The sequence below is a fragment of the Ichthyophthirius multifiliis genome (assembly GCF_000220395.1).
Source record: "Ichthyophthirius multifiliis unplaced genomic scaffold scaff_1120509251267, whole genome shotgun sequence".
In the NCBI taxonomy this organism is placed as follows: domain Eukaryota; phylum Ciliophora; class Oligohymenophorea; order Hymenostomatida; genus Ichthyophthirius; species Ichthyophthirius multifiliis.
Genome location: NW_004086041.1, coordinates 1 through 18217, shown reverse-complemented (window position 1 = coordinate 18217; position 18217 = coordinate 1). Strand labels below are relative to the sequence as shown.

General features: G+C 16.2%; 3 protein-coding genes across 3 annotated transcripts, besides 41 other annotated features; 2 read left to right on the top strand and 1 right to left on the bottom strand. All coding sequences in view use genetic code 6, as the record gives it.

The window, feature by feature from the left end:
- Positions 1 to 340: 340 nt before the first annotated feature.
- Positions 341 to 416: a microsatellite.
- A 375-nt stretch (positions 417 to 791) lies between these two features.
- Positions 792 to 863: a microsatellite.
- Positions 816 to 3136, top strand: IMG5_172260 (hypothetical protein; the record flags this gene model as incomplete). The annotated part of the gene is made up of 2 exons (XM_004029784.1): positions 816 to 1258; positions 2065 to 3136. 2 exons carry the CDS (start codon positions 816 to 818, stop codon positions 3134 to 3136), a joined length of 1515 nt encoding a protein of 504 aa, XP_004029832.1.
- Positions 880 to 940: a microsatellite.
- Positions 1273 to 1304: a microsatellite.
- Positions 1338 to 1391: a microsatellite.
- Positions 1788 to 1839: a microsatellite.
- Positions 1788 to 1859: a microsatellite.
- Positions 1944 to 2145: a microsatellite.
- Positions 1944 to 2150: a microsatellite.
- Positions 1964 to 2148: a microsatellite.
- Positions 1968 to 2133: a microsatellite.
- Positions 2008 to 2061: a microsatellite.
- Positions 2049 to 2106: a microsatellite.
- Positions 2175 to 2217: a microsatellite.
- Positions 2211 to 2799: a microsatellite.
- Positions 2211 to 2916: a microsatellite.
- Positions 2612 to 2690: a microsatellite.
- Positions 2765 to 2916: a microsatellite.
- Positions 2838 to 2916: a microsatellite.
- Positions 3137 to 3328: 192 nt separating the features above from the next.
- Positions 3329 to 3393: a microsatellite.
- Positions 3336 to 3392: a microsatellite.
- Positions 3394 to 4810: 1417 nt separating the features above from the next.
- Positions 4811 to 4866: a microsatellite.
- A 254-nt stretch (positions 4867 to 5120) lies between these two features.
- Positions 5121 to 5207: a microsatellite.
- Positions 5176 to 5215: a microsatellite.
- Positions 5216 to 6086: 871 nt separating this feature from the next.
- Positions 6087 to 6157: a microsatellite.
- Positions 6111 to 6173: a microsatellite.
- Positions 6162 to 6219: a microsatellite.
- An 18-nt stretch (positions 6220 to 6237) lies between these two features.
- Positions 6238 to 6670: a microsatellite.
- Positions 6247 to 6299: a microsatellite.
- Positions 6250 to 6335: a microsatellite.
- Positions 6538 to 6585: a microsatellite.
- Positions 6544 to 6588: a microsatellite.
- Positions 6671 to 7263: 593 nt separating the features above from the next.
- Positions 7264 to 7293: a microsatellite.
- A 171-nt stretch (positions 7294 to 7464) lies between these two features.
- Positions 7465 to 7519: a microsatellite.
- A 653-nt stretch (positions 7520 to 8172) lies between these two features.
- Positions 8173 to 8218: a microsatellite.
- Positions 8219 to 9023: 805 nt separating this feature from the next.
- Positions 9024 to 9053: a microsatellite.
- A 201-nt stretch (positions 9054 to 9254) lies between these two features.
- Positions 9255 to 9317: a microsatellite.
- A 1797-nt stretch (positions 9318 to 11114) lies between these two features.
- Positions 11115 to 11153: a microsatellite.
- Positions 11154 to 13182: 2029 nt separating this feature from the next.
- Positions 13183 to 13250: a microsatellite.
- Positions 13248 to 13273: a microsatellite.
- Positions 13274 to 14011: 738 nt separating this feature from the next.
- Positions 14012 to 14045: a microsatellite.
- A 66-nt stretch (positions 14046 to 14111) lies between these two features.
- IMG5_172250 (hypothetical protein) lies at positions 14112 to 14994 on the bottom strand (the record flags this gene model as incomplete). Its single annotated transcript, XM_004029783.1, has 1 exon — positions 14112 to 14994. The coding sequence occupies exon 1, from the start codon at positions 14988 to 14990 to the stop codon at positions 14112 to 14114; it is 879 nt and encodes a 292-aa protein (XP_004029831.1). The 5' UTR covers positions 14991 to 14994.
- Positions 14995 to 16034: 1040 nt separating this feature from the next.
- On the top strand, positions 16035 to 18067 carry IMG5_172240 (hypothetical protein; the record flags this gene model as incomplete). The annotated part of the gene is made up of 3 exons (XM_004029782.1): positions 16035 to 16070; positions 16120 to 16615; positions 16662 to 18067. 3 exons carry the CDS (start codon positions 16035 to 16037, stop codon positions 18065 to 18067), a joined length of 1938 nt encoding a protein of 645 aa, XP_004029830.1.
- Positions 18068 to 18217: the final 150 nt, after the last annotated feature.

Here is an 18217-nt window from a genome sequence, read left to right as displayed (position 1 = left end):
TTAATGAATTATAAGATAATTTTGAAATAACATAAGTCGATAGACAAGAAAATTTAAAAAATAGTAAAATAAAAAATAATAATATCATTAAAACATAATAAATTAAAAATACAAATACAACAGATACAAAAAGTTAAAATTGTAAAATAAACTAAGAAAAAAATAAAATATCACATAATAAAAATTAAGATGAATAAATAGTTAAAAATTAATAAAAAATACAATTACAAATTTAAAATTAAACAAATAAATAATAAACTAACATACAAACTTAAATTAATTAAAATTTAAATTAGTCTTAATAATAAATTTAAAATTTAATATAAAACAATAATTAAACATAAGAATAATTAAATATATAAAAAGCATAATAATAAGAATAATTAAATTAAGTAAATAATAATAAATAATAATAAAAATAAAACGAGAGAAAAAAAAAAAAAATCAATATTACATAATAAATATAGAAAGATTAATGCGAAGAAATAACTCAAAAGCCTGAAAAAAATTAATAATAAAAGGATTTAGATTTAGAAAATGAATAAGATTAGTATTCTAATATAGATTAGGAAAACGATTAGACCTAATTTTCAGAAAAAAGTTACTAGCTTAATGAATAAAAAAAACTATTTTAAGATTAAATTGAAGAATATAAAAATTAGAAAACTTAAAAAATCGTTAAAGAATAGTCCTCTAACAGTTAAACTAAAATCTAAAATTTATAATTAAATGTTAAAAACAATAATCTATTTGAAAATTAAAAAATTGAAGAAAACATTTCGAATATAAACAAAAATTTAAATTAAGAATAATAAATGAAATAATAAAATAATAAAATATAAGAAAAAAATTAAATCTAAGAATAATAAAAAGCCTTTGAATTATAAAAATAAAATAAAAAATAATATAATTAATAATAATAAATAAATAAAAATAATTAGTAGGATGATATGTATATTTAATAATAATTATCATAAGTATAAGAAATAGAATAATAATAATAAAAGCAAAATATTAATGATTAATAATAAAAAGAAAATAAAACTAAATAAGTTGATATATAATAATTATATTAGTAAAAAGAATAAGAAGATAAAAAAGATTAGTAAATAATTAATTAAAATTAGATAGGATAACAAAATAAAAATTAATAAATCTAAAAATAGAATGAATAAAATTAAGATTCGTAAAATTTGAAATAATACTAATAAATATATAATGAAGATTAAAATAATTTGAATAAAAATGTGTAAAATAGGTAATAATATTAAGAATAAAAAAATAAAATAAAAAAATAAAAATAATAAATTTAAAATGATAAATAATATGGATGTGACGAATAATTATAAAATAAAGAAGAATAATATTTATAACAATAAAAGGATGAATATCAAAAAAAAAACAATATTAAAGTGGAAAAGGATAATAAAATTAATAAGTTAATCAAGAATAATATTAAGATAAAAAAGAAAAATATGAAGAAGATAATAGTGTATAAAATAAAGAAGATGAATAAGAAAAATAATATGAAAATTAAGATGGAGAATAATAATATCAATATTAAAAGAAATAATAATATAAAAAAGAATATCAAAAGGACTAACAATAACTTAATTAAAATGAAAGTTAAATAGAATAATAATAATTAATTCATAAGAAAAATAAAGATAAATATAAAAATAAACAATAATATTAAAATAATTAAAACAATAGTATTTAAGGATAATTATAAGATTAACTAAGTAAAAATGACGAAGGAAATTAAATTGAGAATGAATAAAACCAAGAATAATAAAATTAACAATATAAAAAATAAAAATAATAATAATATTAAAAAATTAAAAATATAAAAAATAATATAATTTATAAGATGAAAAGGAAGAACAATAAGAAAATTAAAATTAAAACGAAAATTACAATTATTAATAAGAGGAAAAATTATAATAATAAGAAGAAAAATACAAAAAAATATAAGAACAAGAAGAACACGAAAAAATATAAAAACCGGAAGAACAGTAAAAAACATAAGAAGTAGAACACAAAAAAGCATAAGAAGAAGAATAGCACGAATAAATAATATAAGATGAAGAAGAACACGAAAAAATATAAGAAGAGGAAGAACACAAATAAATATAAGAAGGAGAAGAATAAGAAGAACACGAATAAATATAAGAATAATAACAATAATTATTATAAGAACAATAATTATTATAAGAATAAGAATAAGAATAAGAATAAGAATAAGAATTAGAATAAGAATAAGAATAAGAATAAGAATAAGAATAAGAATAAGAATAAGAATAAGAATAAGAATAATAATTATAATAATAATAAGGAAAATAATTATTATAAGAATAAGAATAAGAATAAGAATAAGAATAAGAATAAGAATAAGAATAAGAATAAGAATAAGAATAAGAATAAGAATAAGAATAAGAATAAGAATAAGAATAAGAATAAGAATAAGAATAAGAATAAGAATAAGAATAAGAACAATAATTATTATAAGAACAATAATTATTATAAGAATAGGAATAAGAATAAGAATAAGAATAAGAACAATAATTATTATAAGAACAATAATTATTATAAGAATAGGAATAAGAATAAGAATAAGAACAATAATTATTATAAGAATAAGAATAAGAATAATAATTATAATAATAATAAGGAAAATAATTATTATAAGAATAAGAATAAGAATAAGAATAAGAATAAGAATAAGAATAAGAATAAGAATAAGAATAAGAATAAGAATAAGAATAAGAATAAGAATAAGAATAAGAATAAGAATAAGAAGAACACGAATAAATATAAGAAGAAGAATGCAAACAAACATAAGGAGAAGAAGAAGAAGAACACGAATAAACATTAGATGAAGAAGAAGAAGAACACGAATAAATATAAGAAGAAGAATATGAGAAAATATAATAAGAAAAAGAATAATTAAAAGAATAACAAGAAGAAAAATAATAACATAAAGATTTTTAAATATAAAAAGCTGAACAAAATAAAATTTAAGAGTATCATTAATATAATATATAAAATAAATAAAGAGAAGATCATAAATAATATATTTAGAATGAATATGAAGACAAATGTTAATAATAAAATAATAGATAAACTTAAGATATGATTGAAAATGATTAACTTAATAATAAAAACAAACATTAAGAAAATGAAACATTAAAAATATAAATATCGTAAGAATAATAATAAATATAAAATGATTATATAAGTTAATTTAATAAAAAAGAAATACAATAAGTCTAAAAATAATTAATAAAACATAATAACAATGCAGTTTAAGATATAAACATTTAATAAGAAATTTTAAATGATAAAAATAATTAATAAATTTAAAAATAATAAAATAGTAAATAAAGTTTAAATTAAGTTAAATTAAAAAAAGAAGACGAATAAAAACCTTATTAAAAATAAAAAGTAAAATAAGAATTTGAAAATGATTAAAAATAAACAAATAAATATTAATAAAATCAAAATAAAACGAATTCATAATAAAATATTGATTAATAATAGTAAGATTAATATTTATAAGAATATTATGACCAGTAAATAAGTAATTAATAAATTTAAGAATATGATAAAAGTTAAGATAATAATATGAGTTTAAGTTAAGAAAAAGAATAAAAAAAAGATCAAACAAATTAAATTAACAAAAGCCCAGAAAAAAAAAAAAAAAAAAAATTATAAAAAAATAATATAAAAGAAAAAAGACTTTCAGAATAACAAATTTAAGAATAAAACGAAATATAAAATAACAATGAATAATTAATCTAAAATATTTCTATTATCGAAAATGAAAATTTAAACGATGAAAATTAATTATACACATTAGATTAATAAAATTAAAATATTTAAGATAATATCAATTATAATACACAATAAAGTTATTAACATTAACAATAATAAAAAAAAGAAATTTAAAAAGAAAGTAATTAATAGATTTAAAAATAAAATGATATAAGCCCATAAGAAGAAATATAATAAAAATATATCTCTTAGTAATAATTAAAATAGCAATCTGAAAGCGATTTTTAAAAAAATAAATAAGAAAATTAGAAGTATATTAAAAAATATAAATAAGAAAATAAAATAAAAATAAATTCAAAAGATTAAATTTTTTATGAAAATACTCATAATTAATAAAATGAAAATATCCAAAACCAATAAAGTGAAGATATAAATTAGGAATAATAAGTTTAGTAAAATAATTAATAATAATAAATTAATCAAAACATAAATAAAGCAAAAAATTAATCAAAATAAATACAAAATGAATGTTAAAATACATTAAATGAATAAAAACAAATCCCATAAAGTAATGAATAATAGTAATAAATTTTATAAAACTATGATACATAATAAACCAACATTAATATTGATAATATTTAAATATAATAATAAGAAAGTTTGGAAATAAATTAAAATACATAAGAAGATGAATACGGTATCCAAAATGTAAAAATAAATGATTAAACTGATAACGATATTTATTAACCAGAATAAAAAGTTGAAATAAAAGAAGAAACTTTATTGATAAATTAAAAATAAAATATTAAATTAAAAAGTGATGATTTAGATAAAAAAGATTAATAAAAAATAGCTAATTTAAAAACAGATATATAATCTAATTAAAATTCTAATATAAAAATGCCTTTGACTTCTTTAAAAAATAAAATCTAAATTACTTAAGACGAAAAAAATTATTTAAATATAGATAATAAAAAATAAAAAGTAATTTAATAAAATTCTATTGAGGATATAAAAGAAGCATAAATTTAATAAGTTTCAGAATATAAAAATATTGAAATTTAAAATATAGAAGATAATTAAATTTCAAAAATTATTGATTAAAAATAATAATAGGATAACATAAAATAGGATGTATAATAAATTTATTCTAATAAATATTAAGAAAATATTGAACAACCTAAATTATAAAAATAAGAAACTTTAGAATCTCAAATACAAAATAAAATTAACAAAGACGAATAAGGAAATATATAAAATAATACTAGTTAATTTGATTAACAAGAATTTAATAATAAATAAGAATAGTAAATAGAAAACAACATTTAAGCATCAAAAGATTAAACAAATTAAAATAAATAATAAAAACTAAAGATTAAATAAAAATAAAATAAAACAAATAATAATAATAATTAAGATAACAATAAAAATAATTAAATAATAAGTTAATAATAGTAAGAATTCCTATTTAATACAGAAAAAATAAACTAAGATAATAAAAGTTAAGAATAAAAAATATAAAATACACATAAATATATTTAAGATGACTCTCTTAATAAAACTAACAGTATAAGTGATTAATTGTCATATAATTCTAGTAATAATAATTATATAAAAACTGAAAATATATAAATAGAAAATATTAATTAACGATTACAAGATGATGATGATTATAACTAAGAAAAAAATTAAAATTTAAAATGCTAAATGGTAGTTGAATAAAAATAAGAAAATAAAATAAACTAGATAATTAAATAAACTAAAAATAATAAAGATGATAATAAGGAATATAATTAAATAGATGAGAAAAATTAAATTCTAGAATAATCATAAAATAATATATAAAAATATTAATTATCAAATAAATAAATAGAATAAATAAGTTATAAGAATCAAATATAAGAACAAAAATAAATTTTATAAAGTAACGAAAATTAATACTCAAACTAATAAGAATAAGAAGTGTATTTAAAACATGAAAATAAAGTGATACAAAAAAATTAAAAATAATATGATGAAAATATATATAACTAAGCATAATAAGAAGAATAATAATATGAAGAAAGATAAGAAAAATATCAATATAAGGACGAATAAGAACAGGAAAAATATAAAATATAGGAAGAATAAAATAAATAAGAATAATAAGAGAAAAAATACGGAGAAAAGTAAAATAAAGATAAATAATTAGAATAAAGAAAAGAGTTCAAACAAGGATAAGAATAAGAAAAAGGATAAAAAAAATAATTCAAAGAACTAAAACAATAGTAATGCGAAAAGGAAAATAAATTAAAAAAATAATATGAAGAAGAAATAAAAGAAGAATAAGATGAATTATATTAATAATAAAAAGAAGAAGGAAAATAATATTAATAATTAAAAAATGTATAAGAAAAATAGTAAGAATAAAAAGAATAGATAAAATAAAAAATATAAGAAGAAAAATAATTATTAAAAAAAAAAAAGAATAAAAATAATAATAATTATAATAATAAAATTAAGAATAATAATTATAATAATAATAAGGAAAATAATTATTATAAGAATAAGAATAAGAATAAGAATAAGAATAAGAATAAGAATAAGAATAAGAATAAGAATAAGAATAAGAATAAGAATAAGAATAAGAATAAGAATAAGAATAAGAATAAGAATAAGAATAAGAATAAGAATAAGAATAAGAATAAGAATAAGAATAAGAATAAGAATAAGAATAAGAATAAGAATAAGAATAAGAATAAGAATAAGAATAAGAAAAGAATAAGAAAGAGATAGATAGAGAAGTAGATAGATAGATAGAAGATAGATAGATAGGACATAAAGAATAAAGAATAAGAAATAAGAATAAGAATAAGAATAAGAATAAGAACAATAATTATTATAAGAATAAGAATAAAAATTAATTTGTAATAAAAACAATCATTAATAATTCTAAAAAAAAGAATTAATTATATTAATAATATAATGAAGAAATATAAAATATACAAAAATAATTATAAGAAGATTTATAATAACATTAAGTATAAGAAATTGTAATATTATAAAATTTAACAGAATAATAAGATAACGATTAATTAGAAGATAATTTAAAATAAAAACAATAACTTGCATATGAAGAATAATAATTATAATGTGTTAAATAAATAAAAAATAAATTACAGGAATAATAAAATAATGTCTAAAATGAATATTTAGAAGAATAAGACTTATAAGAAGAAGTATAAAATTCAAAATAAAAATAAATTTAATAAAAATAGTAATAATAATAATAGGAGATTGATAATTTAGATGATTAATAATAAAAATAATGTTTATTACAATTACAAAAATTAAATAATCTTATAGAATCTAATTAAAATAATTTATATGAAAACTAAGACAATAAAAAACATATTGAAATAAAAAAATAGAGTGTATAATAAAAATAAAAAAAAGAAGAATAAAGTTTAATCAATAATAAATACTAGAAAAATAATGATTAGACATAAAATAAATAAAAAAATATAAATTAAAAAATATCTAATAAATTTGATAATACGAATAATCAAAATTAAATTGAAGTAGATATATAAAATCAAAGTGATTATTAAAATAAATAATCTAATTAAATCGAAAATTAAATAAATACTTTGAACTAAAATAACCAGTATAAATAATAACAAGTAAATATAGATTATTCAAATTCGAAAGAAAATAAATTATAAAATTAATAATAAAAAGAAATAAAATAATAATAAATTAAATAACTAGAAAGTAAAGAATAATAAAACTTATTATAAAAATAAGCTATATAGCAAGACGAGAGTATAAAATAATAGAATTTTGTAGATAATAATACATATTAATAAGATGAATTATTATAAAATTCAAATTAAAGTGATTCTTTATAATATAAAGATTAATAAATAATTAATGAGAATCTAATATAAAAATAAAAAGGCCTAACAAAATAAATTATAGATTATGAATAAGATTAGTATTAAAATGAAAATAAAGTAAAAAATTAATAATAAAATTAAGTATATAAATATAAAAAATAAAAATTAAATAAAAAAAGGAAAAATATTAAAAAAATGAAATTATTTTGATAAATTAGTAAACTAAAGATTATCAGAGAAATTCAGAACAAAATTCGAAATAGTGTATAAATAATGAATTATAAGATAGCTAATATGAAATTAAAATAATAAATAAACAAGATTCTTAAGAAAATATAAAATAGATAAATAGCATTTAATAAGAAAAAATATAAAAATTATAAAAAGATGAAAATATTTAAACTTAAAAGATTATTAATAAATAATTTGAAAATAATAATTACTAATATTAAGAAACAAAAAATTAATCTTAATAAATTTAAAATTAATAGTCAATAAATAATTTATAATAATTTATTTTAAATGTAAATGAATAATAATAAAATTAAATTGATTAATATTAAAATATGAATAAATATAAATTGATATAAAATGATGATAATAGTTAAAGTGAATAAAAAAACAATTTAAATATCGGAAATAATGAATAAATTTAAGAAAAAAATAAATAAATAATAACTTAACAAGAAAAATACACATCAAAAAAAATGTAAGAGGCTATTAATATATAAGATTTTGATGGAAATAATTAAGAAGATAATAATAAAAGTTAATAATTATAATAAGAAAATCATTATTGTATTTAATAATTATAACAATAAGAAAAAGAATATTAAGATGAAGTATAATAATAGCATTAAAAAGATAATAAATAATAAAAGCCTACAAAAACATAGGATAAAACTAACTTAAAGTTAGATTAAAAAATCTAAAATTAATAATAAAATGATAGTCTAGAAACATATGATGACCCTAACAATTAATAAATATAAAATATAGTAGATTTAGATAAAAATACTAAAAGAAAAGTAAACAAAAAAGCAAAGAAAGCAAGTAATTAATGTTTAAAAACAAACCAAAATATAGAAAAAGATATTGTTATAATAGAAGACGATAATTAATAAAAATAATAAATTTAAAACTAGGAGACTAAATACTAATATGTAATTAATGAAGATTAGAAAGTATAAAAAAATAAAAGTATTTAACAAAATACTTAAAATTAAGTGGAAAATAAGGAAGAGACAATAAATTAAGATATATCTAAAACTATTTTTACTTAGGAAAAAATTTAAACTTTAATCTAAGAAAAAAATGAAAAATTAATAAATTCTTAAATAATTTGTTAAGAAGAATAAATTTAAAAGACATAAAATAATTAAAATCAAAATAATTTAAAATAAATTTTAAACGAAGAAAATAGAAATAATGATAAAAATATTTATGATTTATAAAATAAAGAATTAAAGGTAAATTTATACGAAAAATAACCTTTAAATAATACTGAGAATAAAACTTAAGATAAATAATGTATAAATAAAACCCATAAAGACTATAAAAAATTAAACTAATCTTAATTAGATGAAAGTCTTGATTAAATTTAATAATAAGAAAATCTAGCTGAATAAAAATTAAATAATTTAGCTGAAGAAATTTAATAAAATTAAAATAATTATAATAAATAAATGGATATAGAAACTCAAATATAAGTCTAAGAAAATTTATAAAAAACAAATTCAAACGAACAAAATGAAATTTAAGACGAAAATATTGAAGATAAATAAGAATAAGATTCATTAGAAGGAAATATTTAAAATTATTAAAAATACACTAATAATTCTGATTAATAAGCAATTTTATCAATAAATTCAAATTAAAAGCATGATTCAGATATAGTTAATGAATAAATTCAATTTAAAGTTAATTCTGATTAAAACATTTAATTTAAAGAAGATCAAGAAAACAAAAATGTAACTATATTATCTTAAAATCAATAAACACACAAAACTTAATAATCAAATAAGGAAAATGATAAATAAATAGATTAAAATAGTATTAAAAACTAGATTAATGAAAGTATAAAAGATTAAGAAGATTTACTATAAAATTTAAATGAAAATGAAATTTAGTTAAAAGAAAATGAATTCTAATCAAATAAAAAATAAAATATATCTGATTTAGACATTATATAGAATATAAAAAGATAAGAATAAAATAAAAATTTAAATAATTTTAAAAACTAAAATTAAGATTAAGATATAAATGATGAAAAACATATATAAATATAAGAGAATGAAAAAAGCTTAAAAAAATAATAAAAAGTAAAAATACATATTAATATATTATATAATTATATAATAAAAATAAAAAGATTAAAGAAAAAATAAATTAATAAAAAGAAAAAACCATAAAAATATAATAATTAGAAGAACAAAATTTTAAAAATATTGAAAACTTGTAATTAATCCTAAAATAAGATTAAAAATCAAACTATAAGTAATCTACTAAAAATCAAAATCTATTAAAAGAAGAATACTAAAATTAAAGTTTTAAAAAACTTAAAGTTGATTCAAATATAATAAATATAATAGAAAATTTATAAAATGAAAAAATAGTCCCAGAAATGTTACTATCAGAAATTCTTCCAGTATTTCCAAAGTACAGAAAAGATACAATTACTGAAAGTTAGAAATTTTCTACTTAACAGAGTCTAGTTGAAGGAACACTTGATGATTATATTAAAACTGAAACTTTATAAGAATTAAACTTAATATTAAATTATTAAATAAATCCTTTTATGTAAAAAGAATTAAAAAATGATTCATTAGAATAATATATTGAAGAAAAAAAAGATTCTATTAATAAAGATTCTAATTTATTAGATTTATTATCTAATGATTCTCTTGAAAATATAAATGTTCTTTTCAAAAAAAAACCAAAGGAAAATTCAATGTAAAACTTAGCAGAAAATGATGACTCTTTAGAAAAATATAACTAATAACAATAATCAAAAAATTCCTTTGAAAAAGAAGATTCTTTAGAATAATAAATATTTTAAAATGATTAGTTATTTTTAAATGATAAATAGTTTGATTAAAATTTAATAATAAAGTAAGATGATAAAGATTTAAACGAAGAAAGATTAGAAAAAAATAGTTCTTAATGTAAAAAATATACATTTTAATCTAAAAAATAAGAATTCTTAGATGATATTGTCGAATAATAATTATATTTGGAACTAGATTCTTTAGAAAAAAATCATGAAATTAGTCTTGATATATAAATTGAATAATTAAAAGAACAATTTTAAATTAAAAATGAAAAAAAATCTTTAGTTAATTCTATTTAAGATAATCTATTATTTAAAGAAATAGAGGATATAAAAAATCAAGTAAAAAATCAAAAATAAGATGAAAGTTTAAATAAAGTAGAAGACGAAGATATACTATTATAATAATTAGAAGAACTAGAAAAAAAAATTAGAAATAAAAAAAATAATTAAAATTAACAATTATTTGACTCCTAATTTAAATCCCCTTCTGAATTTGTTTCTTAAAAACAATCAGAAATTTATTAAAATGATTCATAAAATTAACAAAATTTAGTCTAAAATTATCAAAAAAATGATTAAAAATTAGAATAAACTAATAATAAATCATTAAGTCTAAAATTTACTTCTTAATAAAAATACTCTTATGTGAAAAATTTAAAATCAAAAGAAAATACTTAGCAAAATTATGATTAAATAGAAAACAATTGTAATAAATATGCTGAATAATTAAAACTTTTATAAAATCTAGAATAAACACATGACTAATAAAATGAGGAATAAAAATTATAAATAGACGAGGAAAATATAATAGAACAAGAAGAATAAATTAAATAGAACAGAAATTTTAAAAAAATAATAACATTTATTGATATAATAGAAGATAATGAACAAGAAAATGAACTTATGAAAGAATTAAAAGACATAGAGGAAAAAATAGGAAAGAAAAATGCATTATTAATCTAAAAAATGGAAAACTAAAGTAAATTAACATTCCAAGATTAAAAAGATGAAAAATTAATAATCTAATAAATTTCTGATTTAGAAACTTTAATAAAGAAAAAGAAAATAAACTTAATGAACTCTTATAAAAACAAAAAAATAGTACATTCATCATATATAAACAACAAAAGTTTATTTTCATAAAGAGACAAAACCTAAATAAAAACGATATAAAAATAAAAAAGAATATTTTATAAAAAATCATTAATAAATTATAAGTAATAAATTCCTACAGATTTTTCCTAAAAGAAAGTCCTTTTATAAAAAATATAAAATAATTTAATCAAAAAACTTACTTTTTTAAAAAATACTAGATAATTTTAATAATAATAATAAAAAAAAATTAATCCCAAGACAAAAAATAATATACAAAATGAACTTTTAAAAACATAACAATTCGAAAATTATTTGAAAAATTTTTCAATAGATGATGATCATTAATTTATAATTCCCAAAAAAAACGAAGACTATTTAGAAGAAAATAGTTGCTTTTCAGTAGAAATTTCAAATGTTTAACTTAACTCAAAAAAGTCTTATTTATAAAAATTTTATTTGAAGAAATAATACAAAAAAAATAAAAATTAATTTATTAATAATTTTTCAGTTTCTCCGCCTAAAAAGTAGCGTTTTATGTAAAATTAATATTATAATTAAATAATGCCTTTTACATCATTTTTCGAAAAATCTGTAAGCTATTCAAAAACCAAAAAATATAAAAAATTCATAAGTAAATCAATTAAACAATCATAAAATAATAGCTTAATAACTTTGAAAAATACTGAAAATAATCAATTATTTTCAAAATCATTTTATTCTATTAATGATTTCGAACATATTGCTTAATCGATTTCTAAACATAAGAAAAATTTAACTTACTAATAGATTAAAAAAAGAAAATTACTTTATTCTTTTATTTCTTTTTCTAAAGACCAATAATATCCTTAAACTAGACTTTATAATAAAACTTGCATATGTAGTAAGCCTTAATGTGTATGTGGCTATAAGATTTCCTAAACAGAAATTCTTGAAAATAATTTGCAAAATAACTAGTTTGATAATAATAATTTCGACATTAATTAGTCTGTATTTGATAGTATAAAACCACTTTAAAGTAAATAATGTATAAAAAATCATAAAAAAAATAATGCATCACTTTGAAATCATATATTGATTACGTCGAACTAATATATATTAAATTTTGTTATATAATTAAAATTTTATAAATTTGAGATTATTTTAATTGTTAATTTTAAGTTTAGTTTTTTTGTAGATTAATTTTTATTTTAAAATATTTATATTAGATAGAAAAAAAAAAGAGTTTGTTATACTATTTCTCTTAATTAATTAGTTATAAACAATATAATATAATATAATAAAAATGAATTAAATAGAATATGAATATATGTTTATAAGCCCTTTTTTTAATAAAATATTTTAATTTTAAATATTTATAATTACTAATAATTTTTTTTAAATATAAAATTGAAAATTTGATAACTTTGTAATTTAAATTAAAAATTTGATAACTTTGTAATTTAAATAAAAATATTATTTAATAATATTATTTAATTTAAAAATTTGTTATATAAATAACAAATATACTTTTTAATAAATATAAATTAAAATATTATTAAAATCAATAATTATTATTTTTTATTATATTAATATTAATATTAATAAAATATTGACTAAATAATAGTTTTAACATTAAAAATTATTATTATTATTAATTCATAAAAAAAAGACCATAAAATAGAATAAAAACAAAAAAATTCATAATTGTAATTTATAATGAGTTAATTTTTTACATATAAAAGTATAAAAGCGTATTGTTATTAATGTAAAACTGAGTAAAAAAAACTAATACATGAAAAATAAATAAACTAAATTTAATGTTAAATCTGTAAAATAGCCATTCCGTTTTAGAATGAAAGTTTTAATTCTTAGATAGTATTTATATAATTTCCAGTAGGTTAAAATTTATTTAACCCTTTTTTTACTTTGACTAATGAATCTTTATAAGAAAAATAATTCCTATTATTTATAAACATCAAAGTTAACGAAGAAAATACATATGATAAAAGTTTAATATTACAAAATAAAATAGAAAAATTAGAACAAAAAACATATAAGACATAAAAAATTGAAAATAATATAAATAATGCAATATGTTCTATATGTTTTGAATATTATAAAGAAAATGAATGCTTAAATTATTTATAATGTAAACACTAGTTTCACTAAAAATGCTTATTTAAATGGTTGCCGTAAAAAATATCGTGCCCAATATGTAGAAAAGATATATGAAATATATATATAGATATATATATATATATATATATTAAAAATTATTAATAAATACTACAATTTTATTAAAATTTTAAAACAAAAAATAATTAAAATAAATTTCAAAATCTAAAAAAAGGTATTAAAGCAAATTTTACTTTTTATTTATATTCTTTCCAATTATCTTTTCTTTTCAAAACCTAATTATCCATTATATCACTCATATGACAAAGCCATAAAGTTTCCAATATGTTACCTATGGGCCAATAAATCCATTGGCTATAATCTTGAAATATATTTGAAGGGAATGAAGAAATAGTGAAAATATAAACTCCAGCCCAGAATATAATTTCTCCAAAATATTAGGGATATCTAACATATCTTCTAGTCCCATAATCAGCAACTTTATTTGTTTTCCCATATGTCCTCCACCAAACAGATTCCTAATCGGCAATAGTTTGAACAGCTAATCCAAAGAAAGCAACCAAAAAGCCAACAAAATCACTTAGAGTGAGATTTTCTCCAACTAAATTATCATAAAGGTTAGGATTTCTAAATTAAAATAAAGTAACAGGCAAAGTAAGAAAAGAAATTAGTAAAGCATTCATAAAAGCAATAAAAGGGCTAAACCATAACCAAAAAAAAAATCTTTTTTTTCCACCATAACCTTTGAATTCTATCGTAGTTATTCTTTTATCTTAATCGGGAAAACCTTCCCATTTTCCAAAAATATGAGTAAATAATCTTACAGACCAAACATACATTAAAATAGTTAAAATAAAATTTTTGCCATTAAATTCTTTGATTCCATACCCTGAAAAATGCTAAATTAATAAAAACTTAGATAAAGGTCCTAATGAATAATATGCATCATATATTTGAATATTATTCCAAAAAAAATTAAATATAGCTAATACATATACAAATGTTATATCAAAGGCTATATTGCAAAATAATAAATTAACTTTTCCTTATTAGGCTTCGAAAAAACTCTAAAACATTGCCCAAGCACAAAATATAGAAAATACTAACTAAAATTATATTATTATTATTGAAAAAAATTTCATCATTTTTTTTTTAATTTTATTTATATCTTTTATATATATATATATTTTTTTCTACAAGATAATATCAGTTTTTAATAATGTATATATACTTATTATTATTTTTTTGATATGTATTATAGTATTTTCTAAAATATCAAAAAATAAAAAGTTAATTTAAATTTTTTATTTAATATCAATTAATAATCTAATATTTTCTTTTTTTTTCTTTTTTAAACATTAAATAGTTATTAAAATTTAAAATAAATTTGACTATATGAATTAAAGTAATTAAAGTAAAATATATGTGTATCTTTTCCCCAAATAAAATAAAAAAAAATATATTTATAATATTTACACTATATCCAATTAAATAAGGTAAATGAATGAAATATTCATTCAAGTGATTTTTTACAATTTTATTATATAAATTTTTGCTATTTAATATTTAAATTAATCAACATAAAATAATATATTAAAAAATTATCTATATTTGCTATCATTTTAATTAGATATAATTTTTTTTTTATTTAAAAATATATTTTCATAAAATTTATAAAATATATTAGACCATATAATCTATTTACTATATTAAATTTTTTTAATTAATATATCAATATATCTTAAAATATATGTATTTTTAAATATTTTTTTTAACTTTTAAAAATTATTATATTCTATTTTCAAAATCATAATTTTTTTTTTAAAAAAAAAATTAAATAATTAAAAATTAATTTTTTTTTATAATATTAAATTAATAGTAAATATAAATATACTATATACTATTATGATTTTAATAGAAGTTCATATAAACTAAAATATAAAAGAAAATATTAATAAATTAAAAAATTATATATATATTATATTAAAAAGAAGATTAAATTTAAATAGAATTATATTTTTTAAATTAAAAAAATAAAACTTATTTTAAAAAAATTTAAAGTAAAGACTTATATTTTAACAAAAATAAAACAAAATAGTTTAAAGCAATAATAATAAAGTATGAGTTTGCAATATTCCAGTAAAGCCGATATCGATGTATAAAATATATCTATATGAAAAAACAAAATATATAATAATAAATAAGTACTTAAAATAAGATGAAATCGGTAAAGTAATATGTAAAGGATTGGCTTCATTGTATTTAGAAAATCCAAAGTTTCCTGTAGATTATTTAGCGAAATGGCTATTGAATTATTCTGCATCATTATCAAATGAGAATAAATTAGAAGGAATATTATAAGAAAAAGAGGTATTAAAAATGTAACATTAAGAATAATTAGAAAAGAACAGATAAGAATAGGAAAGAGTCCAGTAATTAAAGCTAAAAGATGAAGAAATCGATAATAATTTTGAAGAAAAAGTTAGAAATGAAGAATATCATTAAGAATTATTAGTAAGTGAATTTCCCAACTTCTTAGAAAAAAGAAAAAATTTAGTTGGAGTTTACATAGGAATTAAAGACTTTCCTTTCAAACAAATTAATGAAGAAGATGAAGATGAAAAAGCTCATCTTGATTAAGAGGCTGAAAAAATTATTAAATATATTGGGTATTCCGATTCTCACAAAGATTTGATGTCTAGTAAATAATATATTCTTTAAAATATTTAAATAAATGTTTTAAATAGATAAGATATTATCAGCTAAAGAAGAAGAGAGTGTGACAGCAGCAGTATTTAAAGAAAGAGAACCAGTTAATGAAGATGACCAAGAAAACGCAGGCCCTCCTCCTCCAAACTATGTTTATATTCCTGATCTAGTTAAGGAACCTAGAATGACTTATTTCAGAATACCTAAATTAGGCTCTTATATTGCATTCCCTTTAAAATATAATAGTTATTTAAAGGTAAGCAAATATTAAAAAAAAAAAAAAAAATTAAAAAAGGAAGAATTCTTTAATGATGCGTTATAAAAAAGATAAGAATATTAATAAGAATTAGAAAAATGGACAGTAGAAAAAAAAGAGAAAGAAGAGGAATTTTAAAAGGAGATTGAAGCTTTAGAAAATGATGAAGAAGCGTAAAAAGAAAAATAGATTGAATTTGATAATTTTCTTGAATAATATCCAGAAGCGCCCAAAGAATAAGGATTTTTATTTGAAGCAAAAGAATATGTTTTATGTGCAGATACTATGGGTTAAGACAGAGAAATATCTTAAGAAGATATTAAATACTTAGAATCTTATGTATAATTATTTGCTAATAGTTGGGAATAAACAGAAAAAAGATTAATGAGTTAAGATATTGACAGATACATTTAGTACTTATAAGAAGCACCAAAAGATTTAATTGATTAGTTAAATGATGAAGAGGCAAAAGCAGAAGAAGATAAAAAATCAGATTATGACCATTTAAAAGATAATGAAAAAGAATACAATTACAGATTAGAAAGTGTTAAATTAGAAGCCTTAAAGGAAATTCTAAAATACGAACATGTTTAAAAATTGTTTTTAGATTTAAAAGAATATCGTGTTTTAAAATACCCTGTTATTCTTTAAAATATTTTATATTTACTTGGGTATACTATGGAGGAAATTAATATACCTAAAACTCATATTCTTAATTGGAAATACGTGAAAACATTATTAAATGAAGATTTCTTTAATTTGCTTGTTAATTATAATCATTAAGGCCCGAAACCTAATAAAGTTAAACCCTATGCTTTAATTAATAAAATAGCTACTAAAATCGAAAAGTTCAATTAATAAGAGATTGATGAATATAATATTGGATATGGAAGACTTTTCAAATGGCTTTAAGACACCACTAGACTAAGAAAAATTGATATTGAAGTTAGAAAGTAATAATATGCTGATAGAGTAGCTGAAATAGAAAAGAAAGAAGCCTAACTTGAAGTTTGGGAAAACGATAAATCTACCAAATTACAAGAAGCAAAAGATGCGGCAGCAGCCTCTGAAGATCCTGATAGTTTCGTTGAAGAAGATTGGATCGCTTAATGGGAGGAAGAGAACCCAAGACCCATAGTCCCAGAAAGAGTTGTATAGGATGTTGATGAAGATTGCTTGTTTGAATGATATTAAACATAATTATTTTTATATATATAAATGATAACACATCAAAATATAATAATGTTAGATTATCTAAATAAATACTTTATAAATTTTATTATAATTCCCTTTTTTTATATTTAATAATTACATTTTATTTTTTAATTGAATTTAAAT